The sequence below is a fragment of the Pristis pectinata genome, chromosome 6 (assembly GCF_009764475.1).
Source record: "Pristis pectinata isolate sPriPec2 chromosome 6, sPriPec2.1.pri, whole genome shotgun sequence".
NCBI classification, from domain to species: Eukaryota; Metazoa; Chordata; class Chondrichthyes; order Rhinopristiformes; family Pristidae; genus Pristis; species Pristis pectinata.
In genome coordinates, this window is record NC_067410.1 from 110,661,080 (window position 1) to 110,685,799 (window position 24,720).

The following is a 24,720-nucleotide window of genomic DNA, read 5'->3' on the forward strand; positions in this document are numbered from 1 at the left end:
AGTACCATTTAAGAAGCACTTGGATAGGTACATGGAGGGGCGAGGCTTAGAGACACATGGGCTGAATGCAGGAATTTGGGAGTAGATGGGTGGGCACCATGGTCAGCATGGACTGGTTGGGCTGAAGGGCCTGTATCCATGCTGTATTGCTCTGTGACTCTTATGCTTCAATAAGATCACCTTCTAAACTCTAAAGAATATTGATCTCATTTCTTCACCCACCAGTGGGAGGACAACCCTCTTGTCCCAGGAATTAGCCTGGCGAATCTCTTTTGGACTATCTCCAGTACCAGAACATCTTTCTGTAAATGAAGGGACTAAAGCTGCGCACAGTACTCCAGGTGTGGCCTCACCAGTATGTGTACAACTGTAACGATACATCCCGATTTCTAAACTCCAGCCCTCTTGCAATAAAGGCAATTTGCCTTTCCTCTTGCTGCAGCTCTCTGCTTTCTTGGCCATGGTTGAACCAGGTAAGGATGATGGTGATGTTCACTCCTTGGAACTTGAAGCTGTCAACCCTCTCGACCTCAGCACCATTGATGTAGACAGGAGCTGAGTTCCTCCAGCATTTTGTGTGTGTTGCAGCTCTCTGCTGACATTTTTGTGATTCATCGCACATTTTCGCACATCTGTTTAGATAATAATCTGTTTTCGATCCATTTTAGCCACACACTTTCCCAGATTAAATTCCACTTGCCAAGTTTTCATCCACTCACTCAACGTATCTACATCCTGTTGTGGATATCCCCACTGCAACGTGGGCTCCCACCTATTTTCGTGTCATAGGCAAACATGGATATCTTTGCACATCCTCCAGGTTATTAACATAAATCCTAAATAACTGTGAGTCAAGAAATCAATGTCAACAAAACAAAAGAGCTGGTCATTGACTTCAGGAAGAGGGGGCGGTGTACATGCACCTGTTTACATCAACAGTGCTGAAGTCGAGAGGGTTGAGAGCTTCAAGTTCCCAGGAGTGATCATCACCAGTAGCCTGTCCTAGTCCAACCACGTAGATGCCACGGCCAGGTAAGCTCACCAGCGCCCCTACTTCCTCAGGAGGTAAAGAAATTTGGCACATCCCCTTTGACTCTCACCAATTTTTATAGATGCACCACAGAAAGCATCCTATCCGGATATATCACAGCTTGGTACGGCACTGCTCTGACCATGACCACAAGAAACTGCAGAGAGTTGTGGACACAGCTCAGCACATCACAGAAACCAGCCTCCCCTCCATGGGCTCCGTCTACACTTCTCACTGCCTCGGAAAAGCAGCCAACATAATCAAAGACCCCTCCCACCCTGGTCATTCTCTCTTCTCCCCTCTCCCATTGGGCAGAAGATACAAAAGCCTGAAAGCACATACAACTAGGCTCAAGGACAGCTTCAATCCCACTGTTATAAGACTCTTGAACAGTCCCTGAGGATGATAAAACGGACTCCTGACCTCATAGTCTACCTCGTTATGACCTTGCACCTTATTGTCTGCCTGCACTGCACCTTCTCTGTAACTGTAACACTTTATTCTGCATTCTGTATTGTTTTACCTTGTACTACCTCAATACACTAATTGATCTGTACGAACGGTATGCAAGACAAAGTTTTTCACTGAACCTCGGTACACGTGACAATAATAAACCAATTCCAATATAAAATCCTAAATAACTGTGAGCCAAGAACTGTTCTTGGGGCACTCCACTAGCAACATCTGTCCTGTAAAAGACCCATTTATTCTGACTCTCTGTCTTCCCTGCAATAACCAATGATTTATGAGGAACTTGAGGGGCAACATTTTTTTTACACAAAGGGTGGTATCTATGTGGAATCAGCTGCCAGAGGTTGAGGCAGGTACAATAACAATGCTTAAAAGACAGTTGGACAGGTACATGGATTGGGAAGGTTTAGAAGGTTATGGGCCAAACACAGGCAAATGGCATTGGCATGGATGGGGCATCTTGGTTGGCATGGACGTTGGGCTGAAAGGCCAGTTTTTGTGTGCTATAACTCTATGCCTGCTAACATACTTCCCTCAGATACCATGCCTTGTGCACCAGCCTTTTTATATGGCACTTTGTCAATTGCCTTCTGAAAATCTAAAGACACTACATGTACTACTGATTCTGCTTGTCACATCAGCCCTCTTGCCTTGACTCTTGTGGGGGTCTACCTTGCAAGAGGTGGTCTAACATCAACAATGAAATGCTATAAATGAAAGGGGGCAAAAGGGAACAAACTAAAGGACTAGGAGCAGGATTGGGCCAATCTGCTCTACGTCCAACCAGATCGTGGCCGATCTGATCTAGGCCTCAGTCCATTCTCCTGCCCATTCCCTATTGCCCTGATCACTTGACACACCAAGGATGTGAATGTATTCAAGATTAAGATGGACAATGACTCCACCTCCAAAGATTCAACACCCTGAGAGAAGTTCCAAGTCATCTCCAGACAAATTGGCTATTCTAAGCACCAGGGGAAAAGATTAGTTTTCTCTGCATCAACCCTGCCCAACTTCTTCCAACTGTTTTGGTTAAGAATATTTCAAGGGACTGAGTCGTAGAGAGAGGGGTTGAAAAGGTTGGGACTTGATTCATTGGACCGTAGGAGAATGAGGGCTGATCTTATAGAGGTGTATAAAATCATGATAGGGTGAACGCACACAATCTTTTTTTCCAAGAATGGGGAATCAAGAACTAGAGGACATAGGTTTAAGGTGAAAGGGGAGAGATTTAAAAGGAACATGAGGGGCAACCTCTTCTCCCAGAGGGTGATCAGTACATGGGACGAGCTGTCAGAGGAAGTGGTTGAGGCAAGAACATTAACAGCACTTAAAAAGCACTTGGACAGGTACATGGATAAGAAAGGTTGAGGGGGATCTGGGCCAAATGCAGGAAATTGGACAAGCTTAGATGGGAATCTTGGTCCAACTCATCCATGCCGACCAAAGGGTCTATTTCTGTGCTGTATGACTCTTTAGGTCATCTCACAAACAGCAGACTGTCTTCTGAGAGCGGTTCTGTTGGTGCGTCGTGTGAAGTCATTGACATCTTGAATAATGTTCCCTCTATTCCACACTTCCTCTGCTCCTCTCTCACATCCAATACCCAGGCCAATATTTGACCCTCCGCTAATATCATTTAAAAAGAGATTTTCTGGACAATTATCTCACTGATGTTTCTGGGAGCTTGCTATGTCATAAAGCAGCTGCCATATTTTCTACATTACAGTGCTGACTGCACTTCAAGAGAACCTCAGTGGTTGTAAAATGCTTTGGGAAACCCTGAGGCTGCCAATAAATACAAGTCCTCTGCTGCATTCCAAATGTTGCTAATAATGGGGCTATTAAAGTACCACTCCAGATTCACGTTGTACACAGCGGTATAATTGTATTCACAATTATGCCAAACATTTCCAGGCTGCTCCTGCATTTAAGATATAAGATAAAATACGAGATATTTATTTATTAGTCACATGCACATCAAAACACACAGTGAAATGCGTCCTATTGTGCTGCTGAGAATGTGCTGGGGGCAGCCCGCAAGTGCTTCCGCTCTTCCAGCGCCAACACAGCATGCCCACAGCTCCTAACCCCTACGTCTATTGGAACGTGGCAGGAAACCAGAGCACCTGGAGAAACCCATTCTGTTCCAGTAATGTTTTGTTCCACAGTTTCCTTTCTCTAAGAACCTCTCCCTTTTACAATCAATCACAGTTTGCCATGGACTAGTGTAGCAGAACAAGACCATTTACCCACTATCATCCCGGTACCAAAGAAAAGCAAGGTAACATGCCTCAATGACTACCGACCAGTGGCTCTGACATCCACCATCATGAAGTGCTTTGAGAGGTTGGTCATGGCACGCATCAACTCCAGCCTCCCAGACAACCTGGACCCGTTGCAATTCGCCTATCGGCGAAACAGGTCTACAGTGGATGCCATCTCCCTGGCCCTTCACTCAGCTCTGGAGCATCTGGACAGTAAGGACACTTACATCAGACTATTGTTTATTGACTACAGCTCTGCTTTCAATACAATAATACCAAGCAAGCTTGTCACCAAACTCCAAGACCTAGGACTCAACACCTCCCTCTGTAACTGGATCCTTGACTTTCTAACAAACAGACCGCAATCAGTGAGGATAGGCAGCAATACCTCCAGCGCGATTATTCTCAACACCGGTGCACCTCAAGGCTGTGTCCTCAGCCCTCTACTCTATTCCCTATACACTCACAACCGTGTGGCCAGATTCTGCTCTAACTCCATCTACAAGTTTGCAGATGATACCACCGTTGTAGGCCGTATCTCAAACAGCGATGAGTCGGAGTACAGGAAGGAGATAGAGAGCTGAGTGGAATGGTGTCATGACAACAACCTTTCCCTCAATATCAACAAAACTAAAGAGCTGGTCATTGACTTCAAGAAAGGGGGTGGTGTACATGCACCTGTCTACATCAATGGTGCTGAGGTTGAGAGGGTTGACAGCTTCCAAGTTCCTGGGAGTGAACATCACCAACAGCCTGTCCTGGACAAACCACGAGGATGCCACGGCCAAGAAAGTTCACCAGCGCCTCTACTTCCTCAGGAGGCTAAAGAAATTTGGTTTGTCCCCTTTGACTCTCACCGACTTTTACCGATGTACCACAGAAAGCATCCTATCAGGATGTATCACAGCTTGGTATGACAACTGCTCTGGCCAAGACCGCAAGAAACTGCAGAGAGTTGTGGACGCAGCCCAGCGCATCACGAACACCAGCCTCCCCTCCTTGGACTCTGTCTTTACCGCTCGTTGTCTTGGTGAAGCAGTTAGCATAATCAAAGACCCCACCCACCCGGGACATTCTCTCTTCTCTACTCTTCCATCGGGTAGAAGATACAGGAGTCTGAGGGCACGTACCACCAGACTTAAGGAGAGCTTCTACCCCACTGTGATAAGACTATTGAACAGTTCCCTTATACAATGAGAACTATGACCTATGACCTCATGATCTACCTTGTTGTGACCTTGCACCTTATTGCACTGCACTTTCTCTGTAGCTGTGACACTTTACTCTGTACTGTTATTGTTTTTACCTGTACTACATCAATGCACTCTGTACTAACTTGAAGTAACTGCACTGTGTAATGAATTGATCTGTAAGATCGGTTTGTAAGACAAGTTTTTCATCGTACCTCGGTACAAGTGACAATAATAAACCAATACATGCCCTCTTCTCGTTACTACCATCGGGGAGGAGGTACAGGAGCCTGAAGACCCACACTTAACATTTCAGGAACAGCTTCTTCCCCTCCGCCATCGGATTTCTGAACAGTCCATGAACCCATGAACACTACCTCGTTATTCCTTTTTATTTTGAACTGTTTATTTATTTTTGTAATTTATAGTAATTTTATGTCTCGCACTGTACTGCTGCCGCAAAACAACACATTTCACGTCATATTGTTGGAATTGGTTTATTATTGTGACATGTACCGAGGTACAGTGAAAAACTTGCCTTGCATACCATTTATACAGATCAATTCTTTACACAGTGAAATGCATCTTTTGCGAAGAGTGCTCTGGGAGCAGCCCACAAGTGTCGCCACGTTTCCGGCGCCAACATAGCATGCCCACAACTTCCTAACCCGTACGTCTTTGGAATGTGGGAGGAAACCGAAGCACCCGGAGGAAACCCACGCAGTCACGGGGAGGACGTACAAGCTCCTCACAGACAGCGACCGGAATTGAACCCGGGTCGCTGGCTCTGTACTAGCATTACGCTAACTGCTACACTACCGTGCCTGCCCTGCACTGAGGCAAGACAGTAATAATAAATCTGATTCTGATTCCGATTCGCTGGATCTCCTCACCTTCCTACTTAGACTACCACAATGAACTCCTGGCCACTCTCTCAACTTCCACCCTCTGCAAACTTATGCCTGTGAGGTGTGCTGATTTGCGAGGAGAATAGTTGTCAACTACAGGGGAGAGAAACCGGCTGATGAGATGGGTGACAGATGAAAGTTAGAGCTGTCTGAAGAATGAGAAGAGGCAGTATAAACTAGAGGACACAATTTCAATCTCTTGAACGGACCTCTTGTACACTAAGGACGAACTCTTGATCTCCCAATCTACCTCGGTGTCCCCCTTGCACTCTGTCTTCCTGCATTACACTTTCTCTGTAACACTATACTCTGCATTCTGTTTTTTTTTTCCCTTTTGTACTACTTCGATGTACGGAGTGATCTGTCTGCATGGTACACAAACAAAAGCTTTTCACTGTATCGCAGTACGTGTGACAATAATAAACCAATTACCGAGAGAAGTACAAGAATGGTCAGATGTGGGGTTGGGTGATAGTTTGTTGGAAGTGGCAGGGTCGGTTGTGAAGATTTTAAACTTTTTAAATAGAAGCATGGATTAGAAGAGCAAGGAAATCACGATGAACACTGGTTCAGCCACAAATTTGGGCACCACATTTTAGGAAAAAGGCAAAGGCTTTAGAGCAGGTACAGAAGAGATTTATTAAAATGATTCCAGGAACGAGGGAATTTAGCTTTACGGATAGACGAGAGAAGTTGGATTCGTTCTTTAGGAGTGTGGAACACACTGCCAAGGGATGCAGTGGAGTCAGATTCAAATTTAGCATTGGCAATTGGAAAAATTGGTTTATTATTGTCAAATATACCAAGGTACAGTGAAAATCTTGTCTTGAATGCCATCAGAATCAGGTTTATTATCACTGACGTATATCGTGAAATTTGTTGTTGTGCGGCGGCAGTGCAGTGCAAGACATAAAAATCACTATAAGTCACAAAAATAAATAAATAATGCAAAAGAGGAACAACGAGGTAATGTTCATGGGTTCATGGACTGTTCAGAAATCTGATGGTGGAGGGGAAGAAGCCGTTCCTGAATCGTTGAGTGTGGGTCTTCAGGCTCCTGTACCTCCTCCTCGATGGTAGTAACGTGAAGAGGGCATGTCCCGGGTGGTGAGGGTCCATGCAGTTCATTTCATTACAACAGGGCATTGAGGTAGTACAAGGTAAAACAATAACAGAATTCAGAATAAAGTGTCACAGTTATAGAGAAAGTGCAGTGCAGGCAGATAATAAGGTGCAAGGCCATAACAAGATAGATTGTGAGGTCAAGAGTCCATCTTATCGTAACTCATTATTGTCATATGGACCAAGATACAGTGAAAAACTTTGTTTTGCATGCCATGCATGCAGATCATTTCAAAACATAAGTACATTGAGGTAATACAAGGGATAATATCCAAAAGGAAAGAATTTGTCGAGATTTGGGGAGAGGGGCTAGATGGATTCAGAGTCAGTGGCCAGAATGACTTCATTGCGATAGTGTGATCCTCTGAGTTCATTCAAAACTCTGCTGCCCATGTCCTAACTTGCATTAAGTCCTGTTCACAGATCACTGGCCCTCACTAACCTTTAACAGTTCCCAGTCAATGCTAAAACTCTTAGGTCTGTTTTCAAGTCTCCCCACAGGAACACGTAACTGCCTCTGAGCCACATCCCGTGATCACTCCAACCTTCCAGTTCGGGGCTCTTGATCATCCTAAGGTTTAATCACCATGAGACTGGGCAATCGAGTATTCCACTACCAGGACCCAACCTCCAAAATTCCTTCTGAACCCCTAGCTCACCCGCTACCATATTCTTTTCCTTAAAACTGATCACTTTGACCAAGGATTTACTTACTCACCCCCTTCTGATGAGTCAGAATAACACCCCCTCAAAGTGCCTTGAATATATAACTAACAGTAAAATGCACTGGATGAAGGCAAGGTTGTTGGGTCTCTTGATCTAACTGGTGACAATGTGCTATTTAGTAAATAAATCTGCATCAGCACCTCAATGGGGAGTTAACTCCCACGATACAAGGTGCCTCTGACAGATTGATCTGAAAATCAGACTTTTAGGCAATTAAGTAGTTCTGCAGAGTAAAGTATTCTTCAGATTACAGATGCAACAACTTCCATTTATGCAGCACAGTTAGTGTAACAAAAATCTCCTCAGCTTCTTTACAGGAGGAATTGTCAAAACAAAAATTGGCATTGAGCTATGGGTGTATGTGGGCGTAATACTTCTGTAGCTGGGATTCTGGTGGATTGGGCACACACTAATTCCTGGATTCACCTGGCTAACACTGATTCCCTTTCAGTGTTTGATTCCCATTCTGCAGACAGAGGGATGGTTTTAACCAGGCGAACAGGGGTTGTGGGTTAACCCATTGTTTAAGCAGGAAGCAGCTCAGTACTGTTCAATACTATTCAAAGAACTGTGGAACTGATAGAGGTGCGTAGGTACAACTAGATGACCATTCTGCGTTGGCAAACTCCTCTACACAGTGCGACAGGGAAGAGAGGAAAATGACACAATGTTATATAAAATGGGTATTTGTATTAAGCCATACACATTTACACATACAGGTGTGAGCTGTGTGCACGCGCACACACTTGACCCACATTATGACAGATAAATCTCTGTACAAATCAAACACAAAACACACGCCACAGAGGAGTGACTGCAACTAAAAGAAACTCTCATCCAAAACACGGCAAACACGACAACTGCACACCTACGCTGGTGATTTTACAAAGACACATCGTGCAGCTTTGATTCCCTTCCCTCCAATTTAAAACAATGCCGTGCAAACCCAGTGAACCAAAAGCCACACAAATGATCACACTGGTCAGGTTTTCAGTATGCACTCATCTAACAAGGCCCACACTAATGCACAAGGGTTTCAGTGCTGTGTGACATACAGATAAGGGCACAAGTGGAGCAGATACAAGACTGCTCCTGCACTCCACACCACCCTGCCCCACCGATGATGAACTCCGGGGAGATGGAGGAGGACGAGAGGGGGTTCTCAATGCGGTACAGGTCACGAGACCAGAAGATAGGAACCACGATCTCACTGAGCACAGACGTTTTCTAGCCTTCCAAATCGCAACTACTTGGTCCCCTGCTACACCTCACACACAAGCGCAGCTACCTGTAATAACAGTGTGCATTGTACCACAGGCTCCCTCACACCACCTTCTCCATTCACACACTGACACCCTCATCCACCCCACACACAACACCCCAGTGGCTATAGGTAGATTCAAGCCAGCCTCTCAGCCTTACTGCCCGGGACTGCACACTGCAGGACAGGATGACCAGCTATCTCCAATGAGGGAGGGGGTGCCCACCCAATCCAACCCCTCCTAGAGCCAGGTGCCCACCACCACAACCAGACTCTCCCCACCCACCTCTACCAAACCCTGGGTGGGTGTCCACCCCCTACACCTTTACGGGATGGGTGCCCACCTATACCCACTGGGGAGGTTACTACCTACCTCCCAGACCTGGCGAAGGTCCTCACCCGTCCCCCACCTTCAGGGCAGGGTGCCCACCCACCCCGACTTCAACCCAACCCACCCACACCCTCTCCCGGGCTGGTTGCTCCACCCAAGTTCTACACCCCCAGAAGGTTGCTCACCCACCCTCAACTATTCCCCCACCACCACTCGCGGGCAGGGCAGATACCAATCACCACCCAAACTAAAGGGGGCAACCCAACCCAATGTCAACTCAACCTCTCCCCTTGGGATGGTTGCTCCACTCAAACCCCCCCCCCCACCTACAGAATGAACACCCACCGTCATCTCTAACCCTGGGGGCTGAGGGTCACACCTGTCCTCACCCTAGGGGGCTGGGGCACACACCCGTCCTCACCCTGGGGACAGAGTGCCCACCCATCCCAATGTCAACCTAACCCAACCACACCTCCCGGGGTGGTAGCCCCATCCAATCTCTACTCCCCCCTCCCCCACACCCGGCAAGGTGTCCATCCCCCTCAACTCTCCCTAACCCCCATCCCCACCTACCGTGCAGGGACAGACACCCTGTCCAACATCGACCTAACCCAACCTTTCGCTGTTCTTGGGCTGGTTGCTCACCCAACTTCTACCACCTTTGGGGAGGCCAGAGTAGGGGAGGGGAGGGCAGGGCAGGTGGGGGGAAGAGGAGGGGGGAAGGGAGAAGGGGGAAGATGACCCCCCCCCAACCTCACCCCCACCCACCTGTTCTCTTCCGGACCGGCCTCTTCTTGCCGCTGCAGAAGCGGACTTTGGAGAAGACGCCGAGGCCGTGCCTCTCGCACAGGGACTTCTTGGCTTTGCTTGGGCTGCTCCGGCGCTTGGTGGCCGACACCCGGTCCGCGTTGTTTTCCCTCGCCTGCCGCTTCTGCCGGATCAGAGAGCTGGCGAGAGCCGCGGCCATGTCCCGGGCTCAGAACGGAGCCGCCGGGGCCGGGGACGGTGGGGGCAGAGACGCGGCTCGCTGCAGCCTGCCCGCTGCCCTCGGCCGGTTCAGGGGCAGCGCCGGGGGACGGGGGCTGGCTCCCGGCGGTGTGGGCGCATCCTTCCCCACTGGTCCAGCTCCGCTCCGCAGCCCGCTCTTCAGCCGCAAGGGCTCCACCGCTTGGACCGGGGGATAGCAGAGAGGCAGAGAGGGAGAAAGGACTCCACCGCTTGGACCAGAAGGCAGAGAGAGAGAGAGAGAGAGAGAGCCAAAACACACACAGCGACGGATCCTCCCGCAGCCCTCGCCCGGCTCTAGGTGAGCGTCCGCACCGATTCCAGGTCCATCCAGGGAGGTGCGGGGGTCAACAGAGCAGCTTTTAGCGGCCCCGGGGTGCGTCCTGACTGCGGTCTCGGGCACTGTGCAAAGGAGGACAGGCAACGCTCGCCCGGTTCATCCTCTGCTCCGGGTCCGGGACTCTGCAACTCTGGAGCACACCGTCTCCTTCCTTCTTAAGGCATGGTTCCAGGGCCGGGGGAGGTGTTGGTGGACCTGGGTTGTTGTCTCCTGGACCTTGTAGTGTTGGATTGGACCACGTCTGTGCAGGACTGGACTGGGTTGCGTTGACCTCGGCTGCAACTGTGTTGGTAAGATCTCCCAACTTCTTGCTCTACGGACCGCAGGCAGCTGTAATCCTAAAGATCGGTGCTTCCCCCCAACAGATGGGGGCGGGGAGAGAAGGGGGTGGGGGGTGGGGGGAGAGAAGGGGGTGGGGGGTGGGGGGTGGGGGGAGAGAAGGGGGTGGGGGGTGGGGGAAGAAAACGCACAGAAAGCCCGGGGCACTTTCAAAGTCGAGTCCGCTCGCCCTGCCCGAGGTCTCTCTCCCTCGCCCGTGGGTGCCGATGGAAGGTTATCCGAGGCGGTGTTCGGAGAGGACCAGAGTGCCTCCGTCGCCGCTCTGGCCCTGCCGCTTTTGCAGCTCTCCCGATCTGCTACGCAATTGTACGTGAGAGAGATTCGGATGTAGCTGGAGGATCCGGGCAGGTGCCCAAAAGGCAGAGGGAGGAACTGCGGCGGTGCCGGCCAAGAGCCCTGTCCCGGTCCCAGCATCAACCCCTCCCCTCCCAACACGTTAACACCCCCCTCCCCCAGCACACACCGAGTCAAGGAAGGCTACAACGCGTACAGGCACTGAGACCGAATTTCACGGCAGTAAAGCCACTGAGGTGCACCGGCAGAGACTGACACACAGCTATCTTTCCATACAGACCCATTTACAAGCAGTACAGTGTGCACTCCACACTCCCACCGCAGTGTCACGTACACGGACAGATCCACACCAAAGCAGCCACAGATACAATACACAAAAGTGCTGGAGGAACTCAGCGGGTCAGGCAGCATCTATGGATGGAGATATTTGTTCCCCCAGCACTTTTTGCGTGTTGCTCCAGATTCCAACATCTGCAGAATCTGTGTCACAGATATCGATACGTTGGGGGGGGGGGGGGGGGGGGGGAACATTCGCTGAAACACCTTCCAATAATCCTAAAGTTTAGGAACCAAGCAGGCGCTCAACATCTGAAGTACAAGACGAAATGCGGGGAAACACTCAGCCGGTCGGTCAGCTGCTGGGGGGTGGGTTGGGGGGAGAAGCAGAATTAACATCGAACTGAAATGTTAACTCTGTTCCTAGCCGGGCGGTACCTGGGGAGAACTTCCAGCAGTTTGAGATTTATTTTATCCACCCGACTTCCCCTAAATGAGTGAGATAATTTTAATCTCAGACCTACAGTATTAGTCAAGCACACGACAAAATCCGGACAGGGAGCTTGAAAAACTCCGTCAACAAGACCCCGCAGCAAGGCAATCGCTGAAGCGTGTTAGTTGAGCGAGAAATCTGGGGAAAAGGCAAAGGCTGATGTGGGGGTTTGAACACAGACGTTTCCCACTCAGAGTCGTACCAACCCTGCACCGGGAGCGTAGACCGCAGGCAGTAACATTCCCTGTAGTAGGGTTTGGGTAAACCTTAGTTTATTGTCAGATGCACAAGTCCATGTGCGCACAGGTGCAATGAAAAACTTACTTGCAGCAGCATGACAGGCACATAGCATCAGAGACACAACATTCACAATAAAAAACAAACTATACAAGAAACCGGCAGAGACTGACACACAGCTATCTTTCCATACAGACCCATTTACAAGCAGTACAGTGTGCATTCACACACTCCACAATAAAGAACACAATTGGAACTAAAAAAAAGCACGGCGATTTTCTTTTAATTGTGTTCTTGTATAATTTGTGTTTAATAATGTGTGTTGTGTCTCTGATGCTCTGTGCCTGTGATGCCGCTGTGCCAGTTTCTCATTTGCACCTGTGCACAAATGGACTGGTGCATCTGACAATAGACTCGACTTTAACTCAGAGACGAAAGGGTTGCCCAAACCCTGCTACAGGGAGTGTTACTGTCTGAGGTCTACTCTCCCGACTGAAGATCGGTCTGTGTTGTGGGACCTGTCTACTCCAAGCCCTGTTCCTGCCGCCAGCAGAGCCGGGGTTTTATATGTTTCTATTACCTAACATTCTCCAAATAAACCCACTGCTTTGATTCAGGATTTAACTATCAGTGAGGCAATCACGCTAAAGTCAGTCAGGCCCACACACAAAGCAATCAGAATGAAATATAATCTGAAAGAGCACAGTGGAAGATGAGATGGGTTCTCGGAGTTTGCAGGCTGTAGTGTTTGACCCGTTGGGTGTCAGATGTGAATGGAGTTGGGGAGGGGGGGGGAAGAGGACAAGATGTTAAGACGACCTCAGGCGTGACGGATGGGCGGCAGGTAGTTCAGGCAATGCCTGTAAATATCGATGGACTTACAGTAGGGTGTCTGTGCAGAGAGGTCTGGGTCTGCAACGTATCAAAGGCGGGGCAACCGGTGGACCATCCAGTAGAGCCCCTCCAACCCTCAGTGGGGAGATGGTGGAGTTATCCGGAGTGACGGCCGTCTCACTCCCGGGGAGAGCAACGCGGAGTGGGAGGGGACGTGGAAGGCGGGGTGTAGGGAGGAATCAGGCGGAAAGGGAAGAAGGGGTGTGGGGTATACTGAAGGGTGGGGGGGGGGAGGTGGGGGAAGAGGGACTGAAGGATGTAGGAGGGATTAGATATACGAGAGAGAGTGGGGGGGGGGGAGAGATTGAGCAAAACTGGTCGCCACTCATGGTGGAACTCCTGCCCTGGTGCCAAGAGCTCACTCCCAGGGTGACCAAAGGCTCCCCCACGTTAGCAGAACTCGGCAGCCCCCCCCCCCCCCCAGACGTGGAAGTCGGCCTCACAAGGAGGGGGAGACAGTGCAACAACCGGGCGGCAGGAAGGTGACAGTGACCGGGAACGCTGATGGCAGGGCGATGGTGGGCCGAGCCCTGATGGTTACGAAGTTCTGAGCCAGCCGATGACTCAGTGCTGTCCGGCCAGTCGATTTTGGCCGTGAGCTCCACAGAAGAGGACATTCCAAACACAAGTCTAGACAAAATTAATTGAGATCCACATCACGGACCGGCGCCACTTTTCGCTTTGCCAAGAACTGGGGCACCTTCACAGGCTTCAATAAGTCCGCAGGACAGCTGGAGGTGAAGTCCGAACCGCTTCCCCGGGGGAACCCAGCGACAGCAGGAGGTGATACTGAGGAGGGAGTGATCCTGCAGCAGCCCCGTCAATCCTGGCATCATTATCTCGGGGTTTTGTATGTGTGGCCGTGGTATCACAGGGGTAATGATACAAACCAGGTCTAGTGTACGGAATAGAGTCTCAATCGGTGTCAGACCCCCATGTAGATGAGGGGTCCAAGCTGGAGGGGGGGGGGGGGGAAGGTGGGGGAAGTTGATGGGAATAGAACACAGTAGAACATAGAACAGTACAACACAGAACAGGCCCTTCGGCCCACAATGTTATGCCGACATAGTTAATCCCTCCTACCTACAGAATGCCCATATTCCCTCCATTTTCCTCTCATTCATGTGCCCATCCAAGCCCCTCTTAAAAGCCCCCAGTGAATTTGCCTCCACCACCCTATCAGGCAACACATTCCAGGCATCCACCACTCTCGGTAAAAAAAAACGTACCACTCATGTCTGTTCTGAACCTAACCCCTCTCGCCTTAAATGCATGCCCTCTGGCATTGGATCACTCAGTAATGGGAAGAAGATATTGCTTGTCCACCCTATCTATGCCCCTCATCATTTTATACACTTCCAACAGATCACCCCTCAGCCTCCACCGCTCCAGAGAAAAGAGCCCGAGTTTGTCCAGCCTCTCCTGATAGCACATGCCCTCTAATCCAGGCAGCATCCTGGTAAAATTCCTCTGCACCTTCTCTAAAGCCTCAATATCCTTCCTATAGTGAAGTGACCAGAATTGCATGCAATACTCTTAATGTGGCCTAACCAGAGTTCTATAGAGATGCATCATAACTTGTGGGAGAATAAAATGGGATCAGTATGAATGGGTGATTGATAGCATGAAGTCGGTGGGCCGAAGGACCTCTGTGCTGTATCTCTCCGTGACTCAGTAATTTCTGGGCAAGAGTGGCCAGACTATTATAATGGTTTAAGTTGGCAGGTGAGGTGGTGCAAGCAGATACTAGCAACGTTTAAGAGGCAGTTAGACAGGCACATAATCAGGCAGGGAACAGAGGGATATGGACTTTATACAGGCAGGTTGCTGTAGGTTACAACAGGACATTGATAGGATGCAGAGCTGGGCTGAGAAGTGGCAGATAGAGTTCAACCCAGATAAGAGTGAAGTGATTCACTTCGGGAGATCAAATCTGAAGGCAGAATACAAGGTTAATGGCAGGACTCTTAGCAGTGTGGAGGAACAGAGGGATCTTGGTATTGGTATATTATTGGTATTGGTTTAGTATTGGGGTCCACTTCCATAGATCCCTCAAGGTTGGCACGCAGGTCGATAGGGTTGTTAAGAAGGTATATGGTGTGTTGGCCTTCATTAGTTGGGGTATTGAGTTCAAGAGCCATGAGGTGATGTTGCAGCTCTATAGAACTCTGGTCAGACCACACGGAGTATTGAGTTCGGTTCTGGTCGCCTCATTATAGGAAGGATGTGGAAACTTTAGAGAGGGTGCAGAGGAGATTTACCAGGATGCTGCCTGGATTGGAGAGCATGTCTTATGAGGATAGGTTGACTGAGATAGGGCTTTTCTCTTTGGAGCAAAGGAGAAAGAGAGGTGACCTGATAGAGGTGTACAAGATGATAAGAGGCATAGATTAAGTGGACAGTCAGAGACTTTTTCCCGGGGCAACAATGGCTAACATGAGGGGACATAATTTTAAGGTGATTGGAGGAAGATATAACAGGGATGTCAGGGGTAGGTTTTTTTTTACACAGAGAGTAGTGGGTGGGTGAAACGCACTGCCGGCAGAGGTTGTGGGGGCAGATACATTAGGGACATTTAAGAGACTCTTAGATAGACACATGAATGATAGAGAAATGGGGGGCTATGTGGGAGGGAAGGGTTAGATAGATCTTAGAGCAGGATAAAATGTCGGCACAACATTGTGGGCCGAAGGGCCTGTACTGTGCTGTAGTGTTCTATGTTCTTTTGATTGGCATCATGGTTGGCACAGACATGGTGGGCTAAAGGGCCTGTTCCTGAGCTGCACTGTTCTATGTTCCATAACTGGGAGCAGTGAACAGGTTTGGAAAGCGTTTTGTTTTCTACCTAGGCATATAAACCTTTCCAGTTAGTGTCAGAACTCCCCAGTCCTGACATAACACGGGTTCTCTCTCCGTTGATGCTGCCTGACCTGATCTCCAGCAGTTGCAGTGTTCTGTATCCCTCAGCTCCAGTACTGTTTATTTCCCTCTCTCCTCTGTTCTCCTGCCCCTTCGCCTATTTATACATCTCCAGATAGATCAGCTCTGACTAATAAACCTGCACCACACTTAGACAGGCACTGTGGTCAGCATGGACTAGTTGGGCCGAAGGGCCTGTTTCCGTGCAGTATTTCTCTGACTCTATGACTATGACATTCCAGCAGCTGCCATCAACAAAATTGGTTTATTATTGTCACATGTACCGAGGAACAGTGACAAACTTTGTTTTGCATGCCGTCTGTACAGATCATCTCATTACGTCAGTGCACTGAGGTAGTACAAGGGACAAGCAATAACAATGCAGAATAAAGGATGGAGAGCAACTTATCATAGACATGCCCTTCATTCTGTCCCACATTGCCCCTCCCTACAATATAACACACACTTGTTTCCCAGCTCTCACCACTTGCAGTCATTGACCTGAAACAGTAACTCTGTTTATCTCTCTCTACCACTGATGTAGGTACGGTAGTGTAGCAGTTAGCATAACGCTACTACAGTGCTAGTGACCCGGGTTCAATTCCCGCTGCTGTCTGTAAGGAGTTTGTGTGTTCTCCCCGTGTCTGCGTGGCTTTCCTCCGGGTGCTCCGGTTTCCTCCCACATTCCAAAGACGTACGGGTTAGGAAGTTGTGGGCATGCTATGTTGGCGCTGGAAGCGTGGCGACACTTGCAGGCTGCCCCCAGAATGCTCTACACAAAAGCTGCATTTCACTGTGTGTCTCGATGTACATGTGACTGATAAAGATATCTTATGCCTGACCTGCTGAATATCCCTAGCATTACTTGACATTATTTATGCTGGGAAATCTACAACTAACACTACATTGCAGAAGAACCAATGGTTATCGAAAAGGCAGAAATTTGGTTCTGGCAAATGTACCAACCACTACTGGTTGAGGGAGAACTGACAAATATCAATTGTTTAAGAAACACTGAAACATCTTCAAAAGAAGAAAGATGCTACAATGGCAGATCAGTCACATGCAAGTACAAGCAATTACCACAAAAGCCAGCAACACCATAGTAGCTAAGACAGGGCAAGGAGAGGTTAGTAAAATATGTGATCCTGGGTTCTGTAAATAGACACAGAGAACTCAAAAGCAAAGATGTGATGTTGAATGTTTTATAAAACACATTGTCACAACTGGAATATTGTGTCTAATTCTGGTCAGCAAGCAGGGTGAAAGCTTTACTGGAATGGTTCCAGGGACAAGGGACTTCAGCTACAAGGTTAGACACCAGCAGATCGACTTGTTCTCCTTTGGGCAAAGAGGAAACGCTTGAGGAGTTTTGGTACATCACCAAAGACTCTTGCAAATTTCGAGAAATGTACGGTGGAGAGCATTCTGACTGGTTGCATCACTGCCTGGTATGGAGGCTCCAATGCACAGGATCGTGAGAGGCTGCAGAGGGTTTGTAGACTCAGCCAGCTCCATCACGGGCACAACCCTCCCCACCATCGAGGACATCTTCAAGAGGCGGCACCTCAAGAAGGCGGCATCCGTCACTAAGGACCCTTGCCACCCGGGACATGCCCTCTTCTCGTTACTACCATCGGGGAGGAGGTACAGGAGCCTGAAGACCCACACTCAATGATTCAGGAACAGCTTCTTCCCCTCCTGAATGGTCAGGAATCCACAAACACTACCTTGTTAGTTCTTTTTTTTTGCACTATTTGTTTATTTTGTAATTTATAATAATCTTTGCGTCTTTGCACTGTACTGCTGCCGCAAAACAACAAGTTTCATGTCATACAAGTCAGTGATAATAAACCTGATTCTGATTTAGACTGGGAAAATAGAGAAAGCTGCACCCATTATCAGTTTGATATCTAGAGGGGACATATTCAAGATGAAGATAGTTGGTGATGATAGGTTGAGCGAGCTAGGGCTTTTCTCTTCGGAGAGGATGAGGATGAGAGGTGACTTGATAGAGGTGTACAAGATGATAAGAGGCATAGATCGAGTAGACAGAGACTTTTTCCCAGTGCAACAATGGCTAACATAAGGGGACATAATTTTATGGTGATTGGAGGAAGGTATAAGGGGGATGTCAGGGGTAAGTTTTTTTTTTACACAGAGAGTGCTGGGTGCGTGGAACGCACTGCTGGCAGAGGTTGTGGGGGCAAATACATTAGGGACATTTAAGAGACTCTTAGACAGACACATGAATGATAGAAAAATAGGGGGCTATGTAGGAGGGAAGGGTTAGATAGATCTTAGAGCAGGATAAAATGTCAGCACAGCATCATGTGCCAAAGGGCCTGTACTGTGCTGTAGTGTTCTATGTTCTATGTTTAAGAGCAAAAGACAAGGTTTTGAGGAAAAGCATTTTTTTAAATAAGCAGTGGGGAGTGGGCAGTTATGATCTGGAAGTTAATGCCTGCGCAGATGGGAGAAACAGAATTTATCAGTACCCTCAGATAGGAAATGGATAGCTATCAGAGGGGAAATAACTTAAAAGGACAACAGTGATAAAAACCCAAGATATGGAAATGAATAGATTGCTTTAATAAGAGCCAGCAAGGACAGAAGGCCATATAGCTTTCTCCTGCGCTCTAATAATTCTTTGATGCTAAAAAAACAAAGCTGTAATTAAATCAATGAACGTTAGATGTAAAGCGGATTGTGGACAAGTGTGGCGGATTTGGGGAAGTGCTTTCATCTATATTTAAAGTCAGTTCATCAAAGGACATGTCAGACCAGTGAACATTGCTCAAAGGCAGGTTAGAGGGGACTGTACAGTTAAATCAGCACCACCAGCACTCTCCTATTCCTTCAGGAACAAGTTCATAAAATTCTGCTCATTATACTCGCTCATAGTAGACCCCCCCACCCATCCATCACACCTGCACTCACTGACCACTCAGCAATTCCTCCTTATTAAGACATTCATTCTTATTCTCAACCTGACCTGACTTTTTCCCCCCCCCGCTCTCGACAACATCCAACCTCCCCCAATATCCACATACCCCTCATTTTGGCCCTTGTGAGCCTCAAATTTTCATCACTCCACTAATGGTAGTACTCCAAGTGAAGGATCTCAACCCAAAACGTCGACTGTCCGTTTCCCTCCATAGATGCTGCCTGACCCGCTGAGTTCCTCCAGTGCTTTGTGTGTTGATAGTGTTGTCAACTATTGTGTTCAGTTCTGGTCACCTCATTATAGGAAGGATGTGGAAGCTTTAGAGAGGGTGCAGGGGAGATTCACCAGGATGCTGTCCGGATTGGAAAGCATGTCTTATGAGGATAGGTTGAGCTAGCTAGGGCGGAGGAGGATGAGAGGTGACTTGAATGAGGTGTAAAAGATGATAAGAGGAATAAATCGAGTGGACAGTCAGAGACTTTTTCCCAGGGCGACAATGGCTAACACAAAGGGACATAATTTTAAGCTAATTGACAGAAGGTATAAGGGGGATGTCAGGGGTAAGTTTTTTTTTTACACAGAGGGTGGTGGGTGTGTGGTACGCACTGCCTGCAGAGGTTGTGGGGGCAGATACATTAGGGACATTTAAGAGACTCTTAGACACATGAATGATAGAGAAATGGAGGGCTATGTGGGAGGGAAGGGTTAGAGAGATCTTAGAGCAGGATAAAATGTCGGCACAACATTGTGGGCCAAAGGGCCTGTACTGTGCTGTAATGTTCTATGCCTATGTCTAACTGCCCTGCTCACCAGCTCTGGAATTCCTTGTCTCTCCTTCCTCAAGGTTCTCCTACCTCTTCAACCTTTTGTCCTCACACCAATAACACAACTCTTGTTTACTCATGTTCCCGTGAAGTACCTTGTGATGTGCAGAACTGACAGCACAGTAAACAAGTGCAACACATCAGCCTTTCCCCCTTGATAATCCTCAGTGGACAAGATGAGGTGGTGCTGTTAACAAACTGTCCTACTTTTGTTCTCCTCCAGTGACAGAGTAAATAATGCAGATTTTGGAAATTGTACCAAAAAGATCCATCAGATTAAATTCTCAGTTTGAAGCACTTTAATGCTTTGGGTCACTACCTTAAAGTGTAAACTCAGGAGGAACATAGAACAGTACAGCACAATACAGGGCCTTCGGCCCACAATGTTGTGCCGACCTTTAAACCTTGCCTAAGACTATCTAACCCCTTCCTCCCACATATCCCTCTATTTTAAATTCCTCCATATGCCTACTTAGCAATCTCTTGAATTTGACCAATGTACCTGCCTCCACCGCCGCCCCAGGCAGCACATTCCATGCCCCAACCATTCTCTAGGTAAAAAACCTTCCTCTGATATCTCCCTTGAACCTCCCACCCATTCATTTAAAGCCAAGAAGAGTTTGATCAAAGTTAGTGTTGATAACAATTATTATTTCATTAAAGGACAGATCTACATTGGATGTTGATTGTTTAATTTTCCGGAAGATCATAAAATGGTCTTAAATTCCCATAAGTGAGAGCTTGGCCTGTGTTAGACTGGGACAATGATCTATCTGGTAAATAACCCGCTGTTAAAAGCAGAGCTGGTGTGATTCCTTAATTCATTCAAGGGACGTGGATGTCACTGGGTCTGAAATTAGAAAGAGGCCAGTCTGGGTAAGGGCAGCAGGGTTCCTTCCCTGAAGGACACGAGTGAACCAGATGACTTTTTACAATAATGCTTACAATCACTCAAACTAACCTTTTATTAAATAAATCTGGAATTTAATTTTTTTAACTTGAATTTCAGTTCCCCCCCCTCCCCCAGCTACCATGGTGGGGTTCAAATTTGTACCTCTGGACTAATGGTCCAGAACTTTGGTAACGTAACCACTATACTGTACTGTTGTACCCAATAACAGAGTCATAGAGCAATACAGCATGGATACAGGCCCTTCAGCCCATCCGATCCATGCCGGCCACATTGTCCACCCAGCTAACATAACCACTGTACCCTTGTACCACTAATATTAATTGCCCACATGGGTCAGGGAGAATCTCCCAGTTTAATTTTCCCTGATTTTGTTCTTAACCTTGCCCTGAAGATCACGTGGTAGGCAGCAAGTGCACTTGTAATCAGGCTGGTTAGACCCCTTGGTCCAAAACGTTTGCATGCCCCTGTGAATTTAGTGGTGATATGAGCAGGTGCACATGCCAAATAATGGAACACATTTCCTGTCATCTATTCAGGATCATAACATTCTGAGCAGGTACAGGCTACACAGAAACCATCGGTCCCCTGGCAGAGGCTACATCTCAGGAGAAATCAAAATAATTAATGGATAAGGTGACAAACCTCCAACAAACATAATTAAACCATAATCAATGCTTCTCACCCATAGTTCCATATTTTTCTTACGACAGACACAGTAGTGTAGTGGTTAGCGTAACGCTATTACAGTGCCAGCAACCCGGGTTCAATTCCGGCCACTGTCTGTAAGGAGTTTGTGCGTTCTCCCCGTGTCTGCGTGGGTTTACTCCGGGTGCTCCGGTTTCCTCCCACATTCCAAAGACGTACGGGTTAGGAAGTTGTGAGCACGCTATGTTGGCGCCGGAAGCGTGGCGACACTTACGGGCTGCCCCCAGAACACTCTCCGCAAAATATGTATTTCATTGTGTGTTTCGATGTGCATGTGACTAATAAAGAAATCTTATCTTACCTTTGCTGGCTCACAGAGCAATCCCATTCACAACTAATTTTCTCTCTACATATTCTCCGCACATTCCCATCAACTCCCCCCAGGTTCTACCACTCACCCACGCAATGGGGGCAATTTACAGCAGCCAATTAATCTACCCATCCACGATTTTTGATGTGATGGGAAACTGGAGCAACCGGGGGAAACCCACGCGATCACAGGGAGAACGTGCAAACTCTACGTAGACAGCACCGGAGGTCGGGATTGTACCTGGGTCACTGGAGCAGTGAGACGGCAGCTCTAACCAGCTGAGCCTGTGTGCAATCAAATAATTAACATATAAATGGCAGCAATTCATAAGAGAGAGTGCAGAGGAGGTTTACTAGGATGCTGCCTGGATTAGAGGGCATGTGCTATCAGGAGAGGCTGAACAAACTTGGGTTCTTTTCTCTAGAGTGGCAGAGGCTGAGGGGTGATCTGTTGGAAGTGTATAAAATGATGAGGGGCATAGATAGGGTGGACAAGCAATATCTTTTTCCCATTATTGAGTGATCCAATACCAGAGGGCATGCATTTAAAGTGAGAGGGGGTAGGTTCAGAAGAAATGTGAAGGGTAAGTTTTTTTACTGAGAGAGTGGTGGATGCCTGGGATGCGTTGCCTGATAGGGTGGTGGAGGCAAATTCATTGGGGGCTTTTAAGAGGGGCTTGGATGGGCACATGAATGAGAGGAAAATGGAGGGATGTGGGCATGCTGTATGTAGGAGGGATTAGCTATGTCGGCACAACATTGTGGGCCGAAGGACCTGTTCTGTGCTGTACTGTTTTATGTTCTATTCAAACATTATTTACGTCTACCATAGCCAAGACTGGATATCTATTTATAACATACAACAGCCACCTAATAGGCAATACCAATGACGTAGGACTGGGTATACACAGCCATAGAGGCAGACAGAATCCAGGACCAGTTCTACTACTGTCACTCATCGGCAGGGCAAGACCCTCTTGTTTGAAACTCTTGCGGATTGATCAAATCTCGTGCTTCACGCTCTAATCGGCCAGTTTCTGCTCTAAAAGAAAATTCAAAATCTGCCATTCCATGCATTAGGTACAGCTCTGGTCACTGGTTCCTGCTGGAATCTGCCTCTAAATGTCTTGTGAATGTTGTCTGAAAATTAGACAATTAAAGCCCACAACATTCTCCAGTCTCCACACAAAGCCAGAGAGAAACTATCGCCTGATATACATGCTGCTTTTCTTTCCAACTGTTCTCTCCTGCATGTCTCCGATAATTAAAATTCATTACTCTAGCTCAGTAACTTTATGTGTGGGTGGATTTGCTTGCCACCTCGGCTCAACTCCCAGGAATACTGAGGTCACGTGGACCGGAGGAGTCACTTAAAATCTGCTACTGTTCCCAACTTATTTCAGCACATTCCTGTCTTTGATCCAATTCCTTCCTGTACAGCTTGGGAGCCAACAGAACAAAGTCAGACTGAGGATAGTGGGCTACACAGAAGTCCAAGAGAAACTTTTCAGTGCAGAGAATTTAGCATCAAACCCCTTCTCATACATTCCTTCTGCGTATAAAATGCTTAAGGAATAATTCCCTCTTCATCCAAATCCGCTTCCAATTCATTGCTATTGTAGAGAACCTTCAGGGCCAAACCTTCACTCTCATACTTGTTGATGAACTCATCTGGAGATGGAGTGCTGCACTGACTGATAACAGCAGTCAATCTGCCCAGGAGTGTGCAGAGGGTTCTTTGAGAAAGTATCCTGACTGGTTGAGTCATGGTCTGGGACGACAATTCGAGTGCACAGGAATGTAAGAAACTGCAGAGAGGAGTGGACTCAGCCCAATACATCACGGGCACATCCCACCCCACCATCGGTAGTATCTACAGGAAGCGCTGCCTCAAGAAGGCAACATCCATCATCAAAGATCCCCACCATCCGGGCCGTGCCATCTTCTCGCAGCTCCCACCGGGCAGGAGGTATAGAAGCCTGAAGTCCCACACCACCAAGTTCAGGAAGAGCTACTTCCCTTCAACCATTTGGTTCTTAAACCAACCAGCACAACCCTAATCACTACAGTTTAACAACACTATGACCACTTTGATCACTTTGCATTAAAATGGACTTTGTTTTTCTTTGTTTCATTTGTGTTCCTTCTTAGTCATAGAGCACTACAGCACAGAAACAGGCCCTTTGACCCATCTAGTCCATGCCAGTCTCACTTCCTGCCTAGTCCCATCTACCTTCACCCAGACCATATCCCTCCAAACCCCTCCCATCCATGTACCTATTCAAACCTCTCTTAAATGTTACAATTGAACCCGCATCCACCACTTCCGCTGGCAGCTCGTTCCACACTCGCACCACCCTCGGAGTGAAGTAGTTCCCCCTCAGATTCCCCTTAAATATTTCACCTTTCACCCTAAACCTATGACCTCTAGATCTGGTCTCACCCAACCTGAGGGGAAAAAGCTTGCATGCATTCACCCTATCTTTACCCATCATAATTCTGTATACCTCTATAAGATCTCCCCTCAATCTTCTGCACTCCAGGGAATAAAGTCCTAACCTATTCAACCTTCCCCTATAATTCAGGTCCTCATGTCCTGGCAACATCCATGTAAATTTTCTCTGCACTCTTTCAAGCTTATTGATATCTTTCCTGTAGGTAGGTGACCAGAACTGCACACAAAACTCCAAATTCGGCCTCACCAATGTCTTGTACAACTTCAAACATAACATCCCAACTCCTGTACTCAATGGCCCGATTTATGAAGGCCAATGTTCCAGAAGCTCTCTTTATGACCCTATCTACCTGTGATGCCACTTTCAAGGAATTATGCTTCTGTATTCCCAGGTCCCTTTGTTCTACCGCACACCTCAGTGCCCTACCATTCACTGTGTAAGTCTTACCCTGCTTTGTCCTCCC

At 47.8% G+C, this 24,720-nt stretch overlaps 1 protein-coding gene across 1 annotated transcript in view; it reads right to left on the reverse strand.

The window, feature by feature from the left end:
* LOC127572000 (fibroblast growth factor 12) overlaps positions 1–10,902 on the reverse strand; it is a 170,866-nt gene extending 159,964 nt beyond the window's left edge. Inside the window, exon 1 of the mRNA XM_052018800.1 lies at positions 10,075–10,902. Coding sequence (XP_051874760.1) covers positions 10,075–10,273 — 199 coding nt within the window. The 5' untranslated portion in view covers positions 10,274–10,902. The remainder of the gene's footprint in view (positions 1–10,074) is intronic.
* Positions 10,903–24,720: the final 13,818 nt, after the last annotated feature.